This window comes from Oreochromis niloticus, linkage group LG2 (genome assembly GCF_001858045.2).
Source record: "Oreochromis niloticus isolate F11D_XX linkage group LG2, O_niloticus_UMD_NMBU, whole genome shotgun sequence".
In the NCBI taxonomy this organism is placed as follows: domain Eukaryota; kingdom Metazoa; phylum Chordata; class Actinopteri; order Cichliformes; family Cichlidae; genus Oreochromis; species Oreochromis niloticus.
This window is the reverse complement of record NC_031966.2, coordinates 33,098,708-33,119,373: the sequence shown is the minus strand read 5'-3', so window position 1 is coordinate 33,119,373 and position 20,666 is coordinate 33,098,708. Positions and strand designations below refer to the sequence as shown.

Sequence of the window (20,666 nt, the reverse complement as noted above, 5' to 3'; positions counted from 1 at the left end):
CCACAAGAAACTTCAGCTCAGTTTCTTTCACGTTTATTGAAATCGAAAGAGGATTTAGTCACGGCTTTACCTGGATGTACTCGCACAGCTAATAAAAACACAGCTAGCTTTGCATGTTTTCAGTTCAATATAATCCTTGTTTATCTTACGCTGGGCCTCATTAGTCCATCCTCTGTCTGAGAGAAGCTGTTTTAGCTCCATTCATCCTTTATTTGACATGTACGAGGAACTATATTTGGTTCCTTAAATGGACTTCATTCTCCCAGCCAATCAGGTTATGTGACAGATAGTGATGCTATTGCATTTGACCAATCAGTAATGGCTTGGAGCATTTCAAACATCAGCGTTTTTTCAGGGAAATCTGTTTTTTTCACCCATATTCCCAAACTTATCATAACATCAAAACTAGCTGATGGCGAGCCGATGAAAACCACACATCATATACATCAAGAGTTGTTCTAAATGTTGAAACGGGTGTTGTTTGTCTTTGGTTTCTAAAAATTGCTGCCATAATATGAAGGCACCATATTTATTCATATACCCTGCTCATCTAAAACTAGTGCAAGTGATGGTAACTCCAGTTTTAGACATGCACCAGATATGTCTAGTGAGCAGCGATGAAAAAAACAATACTCTATCATAAATATAGAACAACAGTAGTCAGTTTTATATTAATTGTTGCCACAACTCCATATATCACTATATAGTGATCCAGTGAGAAATCTAACTCATTGATGTGGAACCATATATGATAACTTCATTGACTTGCAACATGGATATCAGCTCATAGTGACATCATACAGAGCCAACAGTGGTAAAAAAGTGTCTGAAACCAGAAGTTCAGGGTCATTGCAAATACCCTTTCCAGAGCAGGTGAGGAAAAAAATGAACCACATGATGAAAACAGTCAATGAAGCCTCGCTTCATTAGTAAATTATGTCTAAATCATCCTAGGAACCCTGTGAATTTTAAATACTCTCCCTCCACTGATTCCTCCTTCCCTGAATCCCTGCTATGCTCCTCATCCTAATGTGACTGTCATAGACACTAGTAGAGGTAATCAGGCAAGTTTACTGGAGACTGGGTATTTTTAGGAAGGATTAAAAATTTGAATGTTGCGACGGAGCCACTAGACAGGCGAGTTCAATTCACACGGTGACACGGGAATGACAAACCATGAATCTCGGCTTTCCGTGTGAATTATTTAAAAACAGCCTAAGCGGGCTGTCGCTATAAATAAGCCTCAACGTGACAGCTACAGAGGAAATATTTTTATAGCATCTCGGCTTTATCAAAGCACGCACGGCAGCGAGAGGTGGCAGAGAAAAGAGGGCGTGACCTGGAGTTGAACCTGTGACACTGGCGTAGTCGTCGCAGCGTGTTTATCATCCGGGAGGCTTTTTACGGAAGCTCTGAATTGGCTGATGTCATCATCCGCCTCAGATCTAGTTGGCGGTTTCCTGTGACTTTTGACAGTTATCACCTGTTTTAATCAGCTGGGTCATATTTTGATAGCAGATAATAAGTGATGACCACATGTGACTGAGATTTGACCCCAGAGCAGCACAGAAATCACATTTAGTCTTGGTCAGTAAGTCACTGGATCCACATTGGCCCAGTTGTGGCAAGAAAAACAACAACACAAACACTGGGTCAGAACAGCCTTCTGGTGCTGAGTAAGTTTAAGCCATGGCAGGCTGAGCTCTGAGGGGAATCCTAAGTTCAGTGCAATAAAGTTTAACAGAACCAGGTTTTCTTTGGGTTGGCCGGTTTGACCCAAGTAAGACTTTACAGCTATCGCAGTGCTGGTTATCAGCTTTCTCCTTTAAACCGGGCCTCCTCGTCATGCCGCACCTGTCGTGTAACTTCTTCTGCACAAAATGATCCCTATGAGCGCCCCTACTGCAATTAGACACATATCAGATGCTGTTAAAGATAAAAAGGTGATTAAAAATCTATAAAGAACCTAAAAATATAACAGAAAAATGCACAGTTGCAAATAAGACAAGAAATTAATGCTGCAGAAAATCGTTAATCTGGTAATTTAGCGCACAGGGCGGTAAAATACATTTTTTAATTCCAGTTAATTATTTTATGACTGAGTGCGCTCCCAGTGCTGCTTTATTTCTAAGGTGACAGCTGCACATTAGAGCTCTGAAACTTTACACTGGATACTTTTAAACATTAAAGGTTAACATCCCAGAACCTTATAAGGAGGCCTTGAAATTACTTTGGTTTGTTAGCAGATCAAAGTGAAATTAATTTTTTGATTGAACTGATATTCTTGGTGTGTGTTCTGTGTTCCAGTAGCTGCAGTTCCATCAGTGTGAAAGAGGATTAGCAGCAGATTAGAATCAAGTATAACATTTCAACATTTTCTGTATTAATGCATGTACATTGCGGTGACATTGTGACACACACTTCATTCAGTGGTTTTAGTCAGGTAGGGCTTAACAACTTGGACATATAAAACCTATTCCCTCAGCAGAAAATCTATATTGCACTTAAAACTTTCAATAATAGACTCAGTGAAAACACGGCGCTCACAGTCAATTTTAAACACAACCAATTCCCGACTCCCAGCCAGGTTATGTGTTCAGCATAAGTTACCGTGGTGGTTTAGCCATGTTTAGGAAAAAACGTTTCTTACCATGGGGAATGTATTTTAATAGCCTCTTGGATTATTAGTGAGGCTCTTTTGGATACACCCGTACACACTTCAGTAAAACCTTTAATCAACATCATTTTCTGTTTGATCCTGATTGATCCTGTCTCAGTTTTATGGGTAATTTATCATTTAGTTACTCATGAAGCGTTTTTGTCAGGTTATGCTGTTGTTAGTGTGTCAGAAGCTTTGAGAGAAGACTTCTGGAAACAGCTGGAAGCAACCAGGTGAATTTACCTTCTGTGAACATTTTCCTTTTCATCTGTGATCTGACCCGTCACAGACTTTTATCTGCATTGTTCTAAGTGCTCTACAGTCAACTTGTACTTTCTGTAAATATTTCAGTCTGTTTTAGATGTAGAATTGCAGAACGAAGTACAATCTCAGGATATACAAAAGATGTTTAGTGATTTTGAAGAAGTTCTTGTCACAACTAAAGAAAAGTGGGACTGGCACCTACAGGAACTGCAGCTTTTGCTAGTTCAGTAGGCTTCACTTTTCAGCTCCAGAGATCGCCCCCTGGTGTAACAGCACATCATACTGAAAGTAATACCTACCGTATTTTCCACACTATAAGGCGCACTTAAAATCCTTTAATTTTCTCAAAAATCGACAGTGTGCCTTATAATCCGGTGCGCCTTATGTATGAATTCTGGTTGTGCTTACTGACCTCGAACCAATTTTATGTGGTACACAGCGCTCACAAATCTGTCACAAAATGCTTTAGTATGACTTTGGTAAGCTATGAAGCCGCACCGCTTGATGGATTGTTGGAGATATTACGCAGTCAGGAGCCTCACGGAGTAATCTGGGTCCAAACTCCGCTTCAGGTCCCAAAGTCAAACGAACACTGCAGCATCACTGAGAGTTAAAAACTGTCTAAATTCTTTCATCTTCAATAAAATGATCAGCGTTGCTGCTTTACCAGGTGTAACAATTAAGTTTAACATCCAGGCATCCATGAAAACAGAATTTATTACATTTAACGGAGTTAGCAGGAAGTTTGCTCGCTAGCTTCCACCTTAACATGATATAGCATGTTCTGACTGAGAGATTTCTGAAACAGTTCAAATGTACAGCTCTGCTATCACTTCCAACATAAATGAAGACAGGAAACTAAACAGCAGTGACGTTTGTAGGGTTACTGAAGTTGGGCTAGCTGGTATATAATGATGTGCTACGTGATCACTAGCGACACAGCTATGTTAGCATAGCATAAACACAGTGAAGCTGGAGGATGAATGCTAACTTTTTTCCACTCGATAAAAGTTAACGTGAGGGTTCCTGATGGTTAGGGACAAATGCAATCGCATGGCAGGATGCTGTAAACGGACCAAACTTCAGTCAGGAGAACAACTGAGATAATCCATCCACAATACGAGGTTAGTCATTAATATACTGCAACAACACGGGAATAGAGCAGCTGTGATAGAATACAGCATTAATGAATCAATGGTACAGAAGTGGAGGAAGCAAGAAGAATGAGTTGAATAAAGTTTGATTTATCTGACTGTTTTGTTTCACTTAATGCGCCTTATGTATGAAAAATACGGTAGATGTCACAACGCCGACTTAAAAAGTAGCCAGGGTGCTCTTTTCATACAAAAACACGGCCAGATGCAGTCAAATGACCAAACAAGGAGTGCATGACTGAAAGGGGCTTAAGTCAGATAATACTTTTGATACGTTGCTGACATAAGTGTTTAATGCTGGGCTCCTACTCTCGTGTCTCGCTCTGTGTGGAAGAGACGTGTGTCAGGCTCCCGTCTGTGTCGACCCAACAAACCGGCAGGGTAACTGGAAAAAGTAAAACCGGAAAGTCTCATAAGTGGCATTCTGCCATTTGGTTCTTAATTCGTATGACAAAGCCAAACACAGGACAAGTGATTTAAAGACTGATATGAATGCTGTAGTGTACCAAAAAAAGGAGAAATCTCATTTCAGTTGGAGTATAAATCTTCTCACTGAGTCACTGCAAATGCATTACAGGAAATGATTTGGCAGATATACTGTGGTCATTTTATTCTAAGAGCCTCTCAATTTGTTAACTTATTATGCCTTTAAAAGAAGTCTGAGTGCTCTCACCTGCTTCCCTGCACACACATCAGCGTCCACTTAAAGACAGACACACGCCACTACACGCAAATTAGCATATGCACGCACACAAACAGCCGCAGACACATCAATTATGCCGTACGCAGACACAAGCACACACTCGCGCTCCGCATGCACACTCTCCACAGCAGCTAATTAGTCTTTGTCTCCCTGATTTTGTCTATTATCGCTAATGTCGGTGCCTGGGGCCTTGTTCTGCGAGCTCAGCAACTTCCTCACCGCATCAAACCCCCAGAGTTTCCAGGGAGAGGAAAAACATAAAAATATTATCTGTTGTGCTGCAAACAATATGAGTCACAGGAGCTACAATAAGGCGGCTGAGGGAATAATTGTCGAGGTGCTACAGGGGAAGGCAGAATTCCAATAATTTTGCAGGGAAAAAAATTATTGTTCACAGATTTAAAAATAAGGTGAATTCATTCATTAGTCCCTAAATTCTGTCTTGTGTTTTTTTTTTACTACTAACAGTCCTGAACCCAATAATAAACTGAATGTAGATACAAGAGGAGTCCTCAGTCCTCATCGCATCATAGGATTGGTTTCAGTATCACTCACTTAATTTTTAAAGGTAGCAAAAAGCCCCGTGTACTTGGTCTGTGTCTTTGGAGCAAAAATAAACAGTGCCAGGACGAGCTTCATTGAGATTAGCATACCATGAGTAACCCACACAGCACAGATACAACACAGAACAAAGTAAAAACATAGCATTCAGTGCCTCTGCACAAGTAAACAAATAATCTCACTTCTTTTCTGCCTCTCTGTCTCCCTGTGTGTGTGTGTGTGTGTTCAGTAGCTCTCTGAACAGGAAGCAGTCCCGACGGCACGATGACAAGCTGCTCCCGCCGCTCCTGTCCCCTCTGTCTGATGATCCGCCTCGCAAACGGGCCTGCGACAGCAGCTCCTCTCTCAGCCAGGAGGCGAGCGCCGCTGGGATGCTGCCCTGTGCCGCCTCTGCCGCTTCCACCTCCTCTTCCTCACACAGACACCGGAGAGGTGAAGGAAAGGCATCAGCGCATGTGAGAAATGGCAGTGTAAGTGCTTATATATATACAGACCTGGTGGTCAGCTTTTAGTGATGAACATCGATGTGTCATAGTAGATTATGATGATGCTATATCTGAGGAAGATTGTAGGAAAGGGTGACCACATCTCATTCTTTAAGCCATGCTCAATACAGCTGCTATGGTTTAATCAGCTGTCAAAGTTTAAATCTGTCAGTGTGAATCAGACGCCAGTGCTCAAGTTTAAGTAGGTGGTCACTAAAAGCCACACAATATATGGGCGATCGTGGCTCAAGAGTTGGGAGTTCGCCTTGTAATCGGAAGGTTGCCGGTTCGAGCCCCGTCTCGGACAGTCTCGGTCGTTGTGTCCTTGGGCAAGACACTTCACCCGTTGCCTACTGGTGGTGGTCAGAGGGCCCGGTGGCGCCAGTGTCCGGCAGCCTCGCCTCTGTCAGTGCACCCCAGGGTGGCTGTGGCTACAACGTAGCTTGCCATCACCAGTGTGTGAATGGGTGAATGACTGGGTATGTAAAGCGCTTTGGGGTCCTTAGGGACTAGAAAGCGCTATATAAATACAGGCCATTTACCATTTACAATATAAACTTGATTAAGGCTGTTGGAAGCACAGACTTGAAAAACCTCTCTACTACAGGATATGGATTCCCATGGCGAGAAGCCCTGTGGAGACGGTTACCATACCAACGGTCATTCAGACTCGGAGGTGTGGTCGGAACCCCTGATGGACCCTGCAGAACCCCGCAGGCCCAAGCTCTCCTTCAGTGACACGTAAGTAAAAGTACACACCACTATGTGCACTTACAAACATTTGATTGTTTATACAGTTGGATCCATATTTTTTAGTTTTTAACATATTTTTTGTAATTTTAGCTGTTTTACAAAAAAATATCCAAATTATAGTTTCTGATGAATATGGGCATAAAGTTTAGACACTGCTTCATTGAGTGAATGGGTTAAATGCAGAGAGGAATTTCCCCACGCCAAATAACAACAACAGTCGCCTCAAGGTGCTTTATATTGTAAGGCAGACCCTACAATAATACATACAGACAAAAACCCAACAATCACATGACCCCCTATGAGCAAGACTTTGGCGACAGTGGGAAGGAAAAACTCCCTTTTAACAGGAAGAAACCTCCGGCAGAACCAGGCTCAGGGAGGGGCGGGGCCATCTGCTGCGACCGGTTGGGGTGAGAGAAGGAAGACAGGATAAAGACATGCTGTGGAGAAGAGACAGAGATTAATAACAATTATGATTCAGTGCAGAGAGGTCTGTTAACACTGATCCCATGATCAGATGAGGAACAGGCTGTCTCCAAACCAAAACTAATCCATCTCAGAAATACCAGGAACACTAGGAGTGTTAAAATCAGGACGCACTGTGTTGTAGGTCCTGATAAAAAGGAAAACACACTCATGAGCTTGGTGACATAAAAAGTGGACATTGTTACTGTGTGATTACAGGATTCTTTATATTGTAAAGAAAACAACACACATCCAAATGAAGAACACTGCCTAGGAGGTAGGAGTGAGTAATATTATCCAAGTCTGTAATAAAGCAGAGACTTCACAAAAGCAAATACAGAGGGTTCATTACAAGGTGCAAACCATTGATAAGCCTCAGCAATAGAAAAGATAGACTGGACTGTGGAGGCAGTATGAGACATGAGCGAGCATGGCTCCAAATGGTACTGGGCCACGAGTGTTTGTTGATGAAGTGACAGAATACAGAAGCAGGTAGGTAAAGTTTTATTTTTAGCTCAGATTCTGCCAAATGAGGCAGTGCTGACTAGATGGTGCTAAGCAAGACAAATGAGCAATAACCCGCCAGATACCAGCAACAAAGCAACCCAGTTTTTGAGCATAAAGAAAGGCAAAGTTCAGTCCAGAAAAACATAGAAACAACAGTTGAACATAGCTGTAGTAAAAGCCAGACAAAGCATTATTAAAGGAGGAAACACTCTTTGGTGAGGACCATTGACATCAGGTTTCTAGCAAAGGTTTCTCAACAAAGCACAGAAGAACAAAGAAAACATATTAAATGTTTAAACTTAAACCCCCAAACTCCATCTATTACAACAGTATGATTTCATTGTAGTGAACTGGCCGGCCTCCAGTCCAGGTATAGCAACTGAAATGGCAGAACGATCCAGGACTGTTTAACAGCAGGAAACTTACAGCAGACAAGAATGGGATCACAAGGCGACGGCTGTTATTACATGTTTATAACAGTTTTGTATTTAAACTGAAAGTCATAAAACTGTCCAAAAATCCATAGGCCTAACTGTATTACTAGATCATGTTAGCTGCGGTGCAGTTCTTAGCTGTGCTACTTGGGAAGTCTGTTCATGCCTGCATGCCAGAGGCAGCAGTTGCAGTCCTGCTCTCTGGTTCTCATGGCCTTGATGTCTCAGAAACACATTGAGGGAATTTCTTCCACTTTGGCCCAAACTTTCAGTTGCACCATTAGTATTTAATGCTCAAGGGTTAAGGTCATAGTGACCTCACAAAAAAATACTGGCAATAAATCAGGAGCGCTTTTCTGATCACTAATCAATGCCATAACTCAGGAACAGGAGGGGACATTGTGATCGTTTTACACATTTACTTGGAGAATCAGCTGGGAAGTTTGTAAAATCTTCAAACAGTGACAATTGTATTAAAAGTTCATGTGTATTTTGTTTACCGTCATGGCTACGACCGAGTGTCCTGTCACAATCAACTTTATTGGCCAAGCATAGCTGCTCTTGATAGCTCTTTACTGAATATCTTCAATCTTTGCTGCTCAACCCTGATCTGGTTCTTTGGTCGTGCGACCCTCTGTTGTAACAAAATTTGCCTTATTTACTACAACTTAACTAAAGGCTACACACTCACCTGTTAGTGTATGTGGATGGGGAAAGCTGTAGCAGCCTTATCATTTGTCCAGATGTGTGTTAACGTTGAAAGATGATACATCATCTTGGATATTCGTCCCAAAAGGCTTCTGCATTATTCATGAAACAACATGTCTTGTTGTTATACTAAGGTTACACTAAGCCTGAGGTATGTATACCTAAGTAGATGACTGTGTGTAGCTCACTGCGAGCTACTTGTAGTCCGTGATTATGCAAATTTCTCTCAGTGATGCAGGGTGTTGTTTTTTGTTAAACAACATGTCAGCGCAGACATGCTCTTTATGGTCTGTATTATTTGTCACCGTTATGTTTGCAGGGTCCACAGTGCTGACTACTACATGCAGGAGGCCAAGAGACTGAAGCACAAGGCTGATGCTTTGGTAAGATGTTGTGTGACCCAGTTCAGGTAGATGGACACCTTCAGCACTCGGTGCTAAAGCACACGAGGCAGACAGACAGTGAAAGCAGAAACACACAGTGTTAACATCTACAGTCTAGACTGTAATTATGTGTGCACTGTAAGTCTCAGTAGAATGAAAATCTATTTGGTACCAAGGACCGTACTGTATAATTTGTGTTATTTATTGCACCATTTGTCTCTAAGGGGACATTGCATTCAAGGACAGATGATGTCTGCAAGATTATACAATATCAAAAGAATTATCGGACCCCCCCCCCCCAAACAATGAAATGAGATTTATTTAACTTGGTATTTATCTTATGTTTACGAGTTGTTTCCTCAGATTTATCTAGGGATTTGCATGTTAGGAGATTATTCAAAGAGGCTGCTGTGCTTCTGCCACAATGCCGTCAAGACGTCGCTTATTCTACCGCTTGTTCACATTTCCTTCCTCTCTCTCTCTCTCTCTCTCTCTCTCTCTGTTACATCTCCTTTCATTTCACATTTGTTTCCTGTTTTCTTTCCTTTCCTGTCCTCTGACTGCAGATGGACAAATTTGGGAAAGCAGTGAACTACGCAGACGGCGCTCTGTCTTTCATAGAGTGTGGAAATGCTATGGAGCGAGATCCACTAGAGGCCAAATCACCATATACAATGTACTCTGAGACTGTGGAACTAATCAGGTAGGGATGGACAGAAAAACATCAATGAACGCTGTGTAGTTTCTTAACAGGTTAGTAGAACAGAATTGATCAATGATTTTATTTTGAAAAGCTTCATACAAAGCACTGCACCACCTGATGAAACCCTGTGATTGGGAGAAAAGCGAAGACTGAGAAAAAATGTTAATAGTTTTTCACGTGTTTCAGTCAGAGTGATTATTTTCTTTGTCCCATGATTACCAAGAGTAAGGAGAACAATTCTGAAACAAAGTTACATATTCTGACACAATTGAGTAAGGAGTAGGGTCATCACCAGCTTTGACCTCACAGCATTATTATATAAAGAGGGCATGTCAAATATAAGGCTTGGGGACTAGAATTGGCTCAGCAAAGACTCCAAAATGATTTTGACATCCCTGATGTAAAGCCACCGATGTGATAGGTGCTGAACGTAATTATAACTATAACATATATCATACCGCAGCAGCTATATGTTAAACTCTAACCTTAGATTTGACTATAGCTGGAGTTAATGACTATAAACTCTAGAAAATGTGGACTATAGGCTCGGTCTACTCTGAGGTATCTCGATTCAAGGATACGTGATTTGTGAGTGTATTGAAGGTGGTGTATCGTCGCCTTTTTGTCTGTCAAAAAGTCAAACATTTTAAATAAAAACATCCACAGATGTGTAATCTGTTGCCTTGCAGGATCTCTGCAGGTTTTTATCTTTTGAGAGCTGCTGAGCGTAACTATAAGAGAGCAAACTGAGAATAACTGATGACTGCTAAGTCTGAAAGCTGACTTGTTGTGAGGGGGATGGTGTAGTGGGACAGAGTCTTTTAACTCAAGTGCTCAGGTTCAAGATCTGCTTGCCTGCACTCATCTATTCTGCTGTAGGGTCCTTGAGCAAAACACTGACTTTTTAGCAGCTGTAGTCACTCTGACCTCTGAACTCTCTGAGAGAAGGAAAGGACGGGAGTTTCCCTTCAGGGATCAATTAACTCTCAATCATGACGGCTGAATTTGATTTTGACTGATAAAGTGTCGTGCTGAACAGAGAGGGCTGGCCAAAGGAGCATTGTATCGCCCACAGCGTTAGAGAAAGTTAACTTTGTTTTGCCTACAAACAATTCGGAGCATTTCAGTTGGCTGCTGGTAAACTGGAAGAATTCATCACTAAGTGAAGAGCAGCACTTGGATATATATGCATCTGCTTTTTGTAAAATTCAGAGTTCGGTTCTCCCAAATGCCCACAGATGAGTAATGAGCATCTCTCCACTGCAGGTATGCCATGAGGTTGAAGAACTTCACCAGCCATTTAGCCACCATCTCTGAGAAGAAACTCGCCGTGTTGTGGTACGATACACTTCCTCTGTCTGTGCGTGTGTGTGTGTAATGAAGCATGTAAAGTATGTCTGCTGTCTAACCTCGTATTGTGGATGGATTATCTCAGTTGTTCTCCTGACTGAAGTTTGGTCCGTTTACAGCATCCTGCCATGCGATTGCATTTGTCCCTAACCATCGGGAACCCTCACGTTAACTTTTATTGAGTTGAAAAAAGTTAGCATTATGCTAACATAGCTGTGTCGCTAGCGATCACGTAGCACATCATTATATACCAGCTAGCCCAACTTCAGCAACCCTACAAACGTCACTGCTGTTTAGTTTTCTGTCTTCATTTATGTCAGAAGTGATAGCAGAGCTGTACGTTTGAATGTTTCAGAAATCTCTCAGTCAGAACATGCTATATCATGTTTAGGTGGAAACTAGCGAGCTAACCTCCCGCTAACTTTAAATTTAACTCTGTTAAATGTAATAAATTCTGTTTTCATGGATGCCTGGATGTTAAACTTAATTGTTACACCTGGTAAAGCAGCAGCGCTGATCATTTTATTAAAGATGAAAGAATTTAGACAGTTTTTAACTCTCAGTGATGCTGCAGTGATTGTTTGACTTTGGGACCTGAAGTGGAGTTTGGACCCAGATTCCTCTGCTATGCTCCTGACTACGTAATATCTCTGACAATCCATCAAGCGGTGCGGCTTCGTAGCTTACCAAAGTCACACTAAAGCATTTTTGTCAGAGTTTTGAGCACCATGTACCACATAAAATCGGTTCGAGGTCAGTAAGCACGACCAGAATTCATACATAAGGTGCACCGGATTATAAGGCGCAATGTTGATTTTTCAGAAAATTAAAGGATTTTAAGCGCGCCTTATAGTGAGGAAAATACGGTACACACTATATGCACACCATTCAAAAAAATTAAGCGGACTGCACAATCAGTCTCATGTTAATCTCAATCACATTCTATTGGTCAGTATTTGACCAATAGAACACAAAGTAAAAGCAAATCAAGCGCTCCCCAAATCACTGATGGCGTGCTAATCACAGCTGTTCCCTGCAATGGACAGCTTGGTGGGTTTTTTTAGATGAAACACTTTATTTGTCTGCAACGACGGTTTAACAAAGAGGAATGTCGCATATGCAAAAAGGTGTTCAGTAGCAAGAATGTGTTACATCATGGACGTGAAAGTAGTGTAATATTTACATGACAATAAAAACATTTTGTCACTAAAATGAACAAACAATCGAGATTAGAGCTGGGTGATATGACCCAAAATTCATATCTCGATATTTTTTAGCTGGATGGCGATATAAGATATATATCTTGATATTTTTTTAAAGCCATAAAGTAAGAACAAAAAGAGAGTTCTTAGTCAAAGCTGTGTCCCAGATGTCACACAGGCACTTTTATTAACATACAGCATAGATGTACATGAATTATGAGCATTTATTAAATAATGATGCTCTATAAATAAAAGAAAACTATGTTGTTCTGTGCATAACAAAGAGCTCACAATTGTGCAGTCAAAATGTAAACTAACAGACGCTGAGCATAATAACAAAGACAGATTTCACAGCTGCTCTGTTCCCAACTTCTACTGCGTGACTGACAGCCTGGAGTTTGAAATCCGCTTCGTAACCATGTCTCTGAACAGGAGCCATTTATGGTCCTTATACACACACAATACCGTAATATTACGTTGAAGCACAGTACGTATCACTCCGCGAGGCTCCTCGGTAGCCGTAATGCTCTGACAATCCATCAAGCGGTGCAGCTCTGTAGCTTACCAAAGTCGTACTAAAACATTTTTTGACAGATTGCTGAGCGCTGTGTATCACATAAAATCGGTTCGCGGTCATCAAGCACAACCAGAATTCATACAAAAGGCGCGCAGTCAACTTTTGAGAAGATGATGCATGGCGTTAGTGTGGCTAGCTCGTTAGCGTGGTTAGCTCGTTAACACGTTGACGCCGTCCAGCCCCACGCACGGGGCGATGTGCAGTAACTCATTAACGGAGATTTGCCGTGTCCATCTTGTCGCTGCCTGCAGGTGAAGCGATGGGGGAGGAGGGGGAGTTGTGTTCAGTGAAGGAGAGGCGAGGTCGAGTAACGTTGCATAGAGACAAAAGTGGACGAAAGAGAGGCAAACTTGCGGCTCCGCAACTATAATTATAACGTAACATAGACTATATCGATATAAAGGATATTGTCACATCTTATATCTCGTATAAAAATATATCGATATTTTTAAAAAACTCGATATATCGCCCAGCTCTAATCGAGATCTAAATACTGATCACATGGTGGTGGACAGGCAGGAGTTTTTGTAGATTATGATGTTTGCAGACGACACTGATTTGTACTGAGGGTAGTGATCTACTGACCTGCTCCTTGCTGTGAGGCATCAGCGCTAGCTACTGCACCACATGTCACATGTATTTTCATGACAAATAAAATAAGATGTGGTATTTGACACATCTCCCTCTACCACATTACACCAAATATGTTCAGATTTGTTAGCCATGAGGCCCAGTGAATGTGGAGGCTTGATTTTCCCCTAAAAAATAGTTTTGACCTGCAGTGTTTTTTGTATTTTTGTGACTGTGTGAGCTTCCCGTGACGCACAGCCGCTGGGTTTTTTTTCTCTCCATTCACAGTATTATATATTTCCCACATTCCTTATTTCATTGAAGTTCTTCCTAATCCACAAGGATTTAAGGGGCATGTTTGAAGTCCGGGTGCATTCTGTGCGGATGACTTGAAAATAATATTGAGGATAGATCTTTAAAGGGAATTTGTACAGAGGACTCATCTGCCTTCTAATGCTTTTGTTTCCATAGTAACCGCTGTCTGTCTCTGCTATATCTGAGGATGTTCCATCTGAAGAAAGACCACGCTGTCAAGTACTCGCGGTCGCTCATGGAGTACTTCAAGGTAACACACACGCGCACACATACTTGGACACAGACTCCATTTCCCTCCTTGCTCGTTCTCTCTCTCTCTCTCTCTCTCTGTGAAAAACACACAAAGCCAATTACAATCCCTCAAATACATTTCATATTCATTTTCATGGTGCCTGTGCATTAATTTTGCATGGCGTTATTAAATTCCATTCTTTCTCTTTGATATTAATGTATTAATTAGCCCCATCAATCATCACCGTGGATTGTTAGGGTTTAATGTGCTTGTTTTGATTAATTATGTTTAGTTTAATTAATTACTGAGGATGTGATTATCACAGTGCTGCATTTGCATTGATGGGATTGGATTTCTGGGAAGCGACTGACTGGGGGGTTTATCTGTGCATGTGCGCAGTCTGTGTACATTCAGTAAATGTTGACATAAAGTTGGAGCAGTTCATTTTAAAAAGGAAATGCTACACAAAAACAGTCTAACCGTTTCTGTAATACACTTGTCTGCATGACACATTCATTTAGCATTTTCAAAATTCACTAACGTTACGACCTACCTATTGTCCAGAAGTTCAGCAGAGGCTCACATTGTTTTAGCATTGCTTTTGCCAGACTGAAGGGTTTCATTACAAAATACCTTTTACATGATTAGAAAATGTGATTTGATCTGATTAATTGCCTCAAACTTAATTCATTTAAGTCTGATACTTCAGTCTGGCAGCCTGTCATCTATCAAACTGAAGATTTTTATTCTTAATAAATAAATTAATATTTTTCTTGATCATCCTTCATCCATGAACTGAAAAGTTGACAAAAACAAAACTATATTGGATGCATAAAGTTAAAAAAAATGTATATTTGCTGGATTATTTACTAAAGTAAGAAGAATGCAATATATAATGTTTGTGAGTGGGCTAGTACATGCCCATCCTGTTTGTGCTGTTTGCAAACTGATACAGCTGCATACATTAACAACCACACATTTCTGCGTGGAGTTTGTATGTTCTCCCCGGGTACTTCCTATCACAGTCCAAAGACATGCAGTTAGTGGGGTCAGGTTAATTCATGATTCTAAATTGCCCAAAGGTGTGAATGTGAGTGCGAACGGATGGAAAAATATAAATGGATTAAGACATCATGTCAGTCAGTTATTGTATGAAAAAATAAGTATGCTCTTATACTGATCAGCCACACACTGTTCACCCTGTAGTGTATAATAAAACATTGATATGCAAACTTCTGTTTGATTGAATACACAGCTACACATAAACAGTTATTTATCTGATATTAAACTTCTGATATTATCTCAATGTAACTATAAATGTAATGTAAACATGTAAATACACTGTAAACATCACAATGTAGAGCTATCAAAAATGGGTATATTCAGTATTTGCTACATTTGATCTTACTGTAACAAACTTAACACGATACAATGTTTAAAGTGTTACAGGTGCATAAACGCTACAAATGGATCATTTTTGTATTGTGTTACAAACGTAACATTTAGTACAAAAGTACATAATCCCCATAAAACCAGATTTATTTATTTTTTACACTCTTACTTTTGTGTGAATTAAATAAACAGGATATTGTGCAATAATTACTGAGCTGTGCTAGTTAAGCTAAGTGTGTACTGTTATTGTAGTACACAGAGACAAATGTGTTGTTTTTCTAATCCATGTTGTCATTTTTCATTCTTCATGTCATAGTTTTTTGCTGTATGCAGTACGGCATTTTATTCTAACAGTGGAGGAATGTTTACTCATAAAGTACACTTTAGCACAGGTTTGAGTTTTTCCAGTCTATTCCTAATCACACAGCTGTGGCTACTCATTAGTTTACAATTAAAGATTTACATTTAAAAACTTGGGGTACAGATCTTCTAAGATATTTGCATAAAGAGGTCAAGTTGTTAAGTATTTCACAAAAAAACAAAATATTGTTACTTTTTTTCTTCAGGTTCCTTTTATTTTTCTGTGAAACCAACTAATTTAAATTCTTAAAATTCACCAGCATTTTCCTCGTATTATTAATAGTGCAGTGTTTTGGAGGTAGGACTGCACCTGCAATTTGTTTTGTTGTATTTACTTGAGTGAATGAGCTGACTCCTTCCTCTACAGCTGGAGAGCTGTAAACAACATGGTTTAATACATTTCTGTTTTTGTTATTCAGAATTCAGCCAAGAGTTCCCACCAAGCACCCTCTCCCTGGAGGACCAATGGAAAGTGAGTATACATACATACACAGACACGCACACACGCAGTACCCCCCCCCCCCCCCCGCCCACCCCGCCCACCCCTTCACCTTGATAATTGAGAATTTATAATTCACCGGAGCTCGGCTGCAGAATACCGTGTCGACCCTGACAGCCACTTGCTCAAATAAACCCTCAGGAAGCAAATAAAGGGACTGATTTGTTGTAGATATGAGAAGGAGAAGACTGGAGGGGCTGCCGGGTGTTGGGTGAGAAGGAGTGATGGAGGGAGTGATGATGGATGGAGGAGGAGAGGCGTGGAGGAGCTGCGGATGTGAAGCTAATGAGTTTGGACAGCTATGACGCTGCACAGCAGCAGGACTCAATGTGTGTGTGTGTGTGTGTGTGTGTGTGTGTGTGAGTGGGGGGGGGGCACTGAATCAGGCACAAGTTGTGGGTCAGCAATGGTCAAGGCCACATCACAGACATTACATCATGTCAGGAGCGCACACACACACACACACAGCTGTGCAGGGCAGGGAGCAGTTTACACTAATGTATCCACGTTAAAGCTCTCTGTCACTGTTTCTATAGTTTGCTGTAATGCCAATAACAAAACACTGTTAATCTAGTTTCCTACACAGTTAATGTAATGAGTTGTTACTCTTTACATTGACTGTGAGTCACAGGGGGGTAAAGAGCCCACCTCCTTCGAGCACACTAACAGCTCCACATGAAGACAAAAGAAAAGATGACGTCTCTCTATTTATGCTCACCCTCATATTTAAAACCAATAACATACTGATATGATGTTGATAATACCAGTGCTAAATTTGAATGGAAAAACAGAAGAAGGGGCGGCACAGGACACAAAGAGAGATTTGAACAGTAACATTGTGACAAGAAAATCTTTGTAGCTGGGAATGATTTCCTGACTGGGAAAAATAAATCCACCTTACCTCAAAAAAATGATGCAGATGTCTGGCTTTTGATATTTACATAGACAAAGTCCAAAGTCATAATTCAAAACATGAACACACAGTATAAGAAAATTCTGAGAGCACAATAATTAACCTCGTTCTGACCACATTTGTATGTTGTATTTTTTTCTCTGTATTCTTTGTGTTTATCTTCTTTGGTGGATGTTTTAACAACCACGTACAGTTCGGTCCCACAGACAATCCTGATGTGACCGAAGTGCAGACTTTCAGCTCGAATTCAAGGTGTTTTATAAAAGTTTTGCACCGTTTTAGGAATTAAAGACATTTTTCTAATCAGTCCCACATTTTCAGAGGCTGAAAGTAAAAAGCTGCTCTATTGGATTGAGCTGTCCAGTTACTTTTTAAGCCTCTAAAATCAGGGATTGTTTATCCTTATCCAGGGTCACAGTTGAGTTAGCGTCTATCCTAGCTGTTATAAGATGATAGGCAGGGACAGCCTGGACAGGTTGAGTATATCACAGTAACTCCTAAACAGTTGATGTGAAATCCTTGTAAAACACCTTGTTTTACAAGGATTTAAGTCTACACTTAAATCCATCGTGGTGGAGGCATAAGTACAAAAATCCTGCTTTAACCTTCGTTTAGCTCCTTGCATCCGTCCCTTTATAAGTACGCGTCTGTCTCTTGTAAGCAAACGTGTCTGTGTGCTGAGGTCGGATATTTGATATAGATTTCTGTGTGTGTTGTATGTTACTTACTCAGGAGGTCCATCAGCATCTTTCAGCTGATTGTTTTGGATGTGAGGCCGCGCTTAAAAAATGATTTGGTTCGGTCTCATCTGTACTGTCTTCAGTCAGCTGTTTTCGCCGTTCCAGCTGTAAACACACAACATTGGCAACCCACGGATAAAAAGTCAGACTTTCGTTTAGAGTTGGTGATGACAGAGCTAAAGGGAGAAAGAATTTTAGACCTACATTCATCTGGTGACCAGCAGCACAGCTGCAAATCAATGATAATGCTGCTCTGCGGGCAGTGGAACAAGCTATAAACACCACACTGACAACAAACGGCCAGAAAAACATAATAAGAGCAGCTTTAAAAATCACATTGTCAGTAATGTTGCAAATAGCTTCCTTCTATTCCCTGCTGCCTTCTGTAATGTGACAATATTTGACTTTTCTTGCAAAACCTAGAAACAGTTTAAAAGATGGAAGTAGTTCCGGTCCAACAAGCGAAGTGCTTTTAATCTAATGTCCAGCAGGGGGCGCATCCTTTGGTTACAACAAGAAGACATCGTTGAGTTTAGTAAACAGTTTCCTGATTTGGCTCATTCACTGGTTTCCAGTATTATAGTTAAGCTACTTTCAGCTGGTCCCTTTTCACACCACAGCAGGAAGCTCCACACCACATCCACTTCCTAAGACAACCCAAAGAGGATTTGTGTCTCTTGCTGGAATCAAACCAGCAACCTTTTCCTTATCAAACAAATGTGTTAACCACTTCCTGGTATAATAGAGTAAAGATGTATTAAATAATTGTATAATTTAATTTTTAAACCGTGGTCTTTATTAGAGTCTGAAGGCTGGATTAGCCTGTGTCTGTTAGTCTGCCAATGGGCGCTCGCTGTCCTGGCTTTTAAAGTCAAACTCTCACTCATCACAGCTGGTTTTAAAGCAGCAAGAAGGCGAGGGGGAAAATCTCCAGCTCAAGCCTTCAAAACAGGACTTCTCCATGAGAGATGTCACGATGGAAACATTCATCTTTTATACTGTCTGTAGCAAAACTGCTCGACTGCAACTACAGCATCTATCACATCTAACTTGAGTTAAGATCACAAGCCGGTCATTGTTGACTCCCTGACATATAAATTATACAAACAGCACAGACACTGTAATAATTATTAAACTGAGGTAAGAACAGTGAACAGGTCTTTTTTATGGCATAAAGGGGCTCCCTGTGATGTCACTGGGACTTATTGCATTTCCATATTTTCAGGGTCAACGGGACTCCGTCTCCTCTGTCACTTAGCCCTTCTCCAGCCAGCAACGGAGGAGGAGCGGGAGGAGGATCCGGAGGTGTACCGGGGTCATCGGGCAGCGTGGCTATCCCCCAGAGGATTCACCACATGGCTGCCAGTCACGTTAACATCACAAACAACATCCTGCGGAGCTACGAACACTGGGAGACAGCTGACAGACTGGCCGCTGAGAGCCAAGGTAGGACGGCACAAGAGTGCGTACTGCTGGATGTATTTTCACATGAGCGCCAAAACGCTGCTGAATATTTACTGTCACCACCGTTCATATCTCTAACATCTGGATACATGATGATTAACATGACAGGCATGCAAAGTATGCCATGTACATGTGACTCATACATGTGGTAAAGGAGTCAGTTTGAGTAAAACAGCTTTACTCACGTGTTGAAGATACTGAGAAAGACTGCTGAACACGTAAAAACTTTCAGCAGGAGTTTTGTTGAAAACATTTAACTGTGTACATTTTTATTTCTTATTTATTTATTAATTACTATTTAATAAATAATAATTTATTATTATTTGGCTAAAACCTATGGCTTTAGCATAGACTGTATATCGAGAATGGGCACTAACAGAGAAGCCAGTGTCAGCCAGCAGGGGGCGACTGCATGGTTGTAGGTGTGGTTCTACGAGAACACCCCCCTGCTTCTACTTGGTCTACGACCTCTGTAAAGACTTTGTGTAAATTATGGTTTCCATTAAAGTCACAAAGGTCAATGAAGGATCACAAACAGGCCAGCCAAGCTTAAGATTTACAAGTTACTACCATACTGGAGCGCTGAGTGGAAGTACTCATTTTTCATTTGTATCCAACTCACTGTGGAGTGTTTTTGTTGTATTTTTTAGACTAAAGGCCTTTACACACCGGAAACCTAAAACCTGTGCAAATATTTCATGTGTTAAAGTTGTTTTTCGGATTTGGCTATTCTTAATGGAGCCATTCACACCGAATGCTCAAACTCGCAGCGTTTATTTTTTTGGACCAAGCTTGATTTTTCAGATTTTTAGGATGCAAGTAAACAGATCAGACCAATCAGGTTGCTGCATTTGGTAACAAGTGCACTCGTAGCTCAGAACTTGCACCAGTATTAAATATACAAATAGTAAAATAATACTGTTTTACTCAGACACACAGCTAGATGCTGTGGCGTTTCTCAGAAATGACTTTTCTGCCCCATCAGATCAGCTCAGCTGCCCCACTGATATCCTGAAATATGAACCAAAGCACCAACTCCTGGATCAAACCATGAAATCCTCCCCCTGCTGCCTTCTCTTGAGAATTAAATGAACCCAAAATCATCTCAGTTTCTTCCTTTTCTTTTTAGAAATATAAGGAGCAGCTCATCATCGCTCGATGTCGACTTCATCTTTTGTCATAGTGCGTTTTTTTGTTTTTGAGGCCAAAAATACAACGTGTTCGGCGTAATTCAGAATTTCACGTCACTTTCTCCGTTTGCAATGACCTTAAG

The 20,666-nt window shown here is 40.9% G+C and overlaps 1 protein-coding gene across 3 annotated transcripts in view; it reads left to right on the top strand.

Annotated features, from left to right (window-relative positions):
- aff2 (AF4/FMR2 family, member 2) overlaps window positions 1-20,666 on the top strand; it is a 188,155-nt gene that overhangs the window by 162,889 nt on the left and 4,600 nt on the right. For 2 of the 3 annotated variants that reach the window (XM_019346508.2, XM_025898390.1), the window contains 8 exons: window positions 5,571-5,811; window positions 6,434-6,567; window positions 9,013-9,076; window positions 9,643-9,779; window positions 11,046-11,117; window positions 13,950-14,043; window positions 16,197-16,249; window positions 19,155-19,375. In XM_019346508.2, the coding sequence (XP_019202053.1) occupies window positions 5,571-5,811; window positions 6,434-6,567; window positions 9,013-9,076; window positions 9,643-9,779; window positions 11,046-11,117; window positions 13,950-14,043; window positions 16,197-16,249; window positions 19,155-19,375 (1,016 nt within the window). The remainder of the gene's footprint in view (window positions 1-5,570; window positions 5,812-6,433; window positions 6,568-9,012; window positions 9,077-9,642; window positions 9,780-11,045; window positions 11,118-13,949; window positions 14,044-16,196; window positions 16,250-19,154; window positions 19,376-20,666) is intronic. The other variant, XM_019346511.2, reaches the window with a different exon arrangement.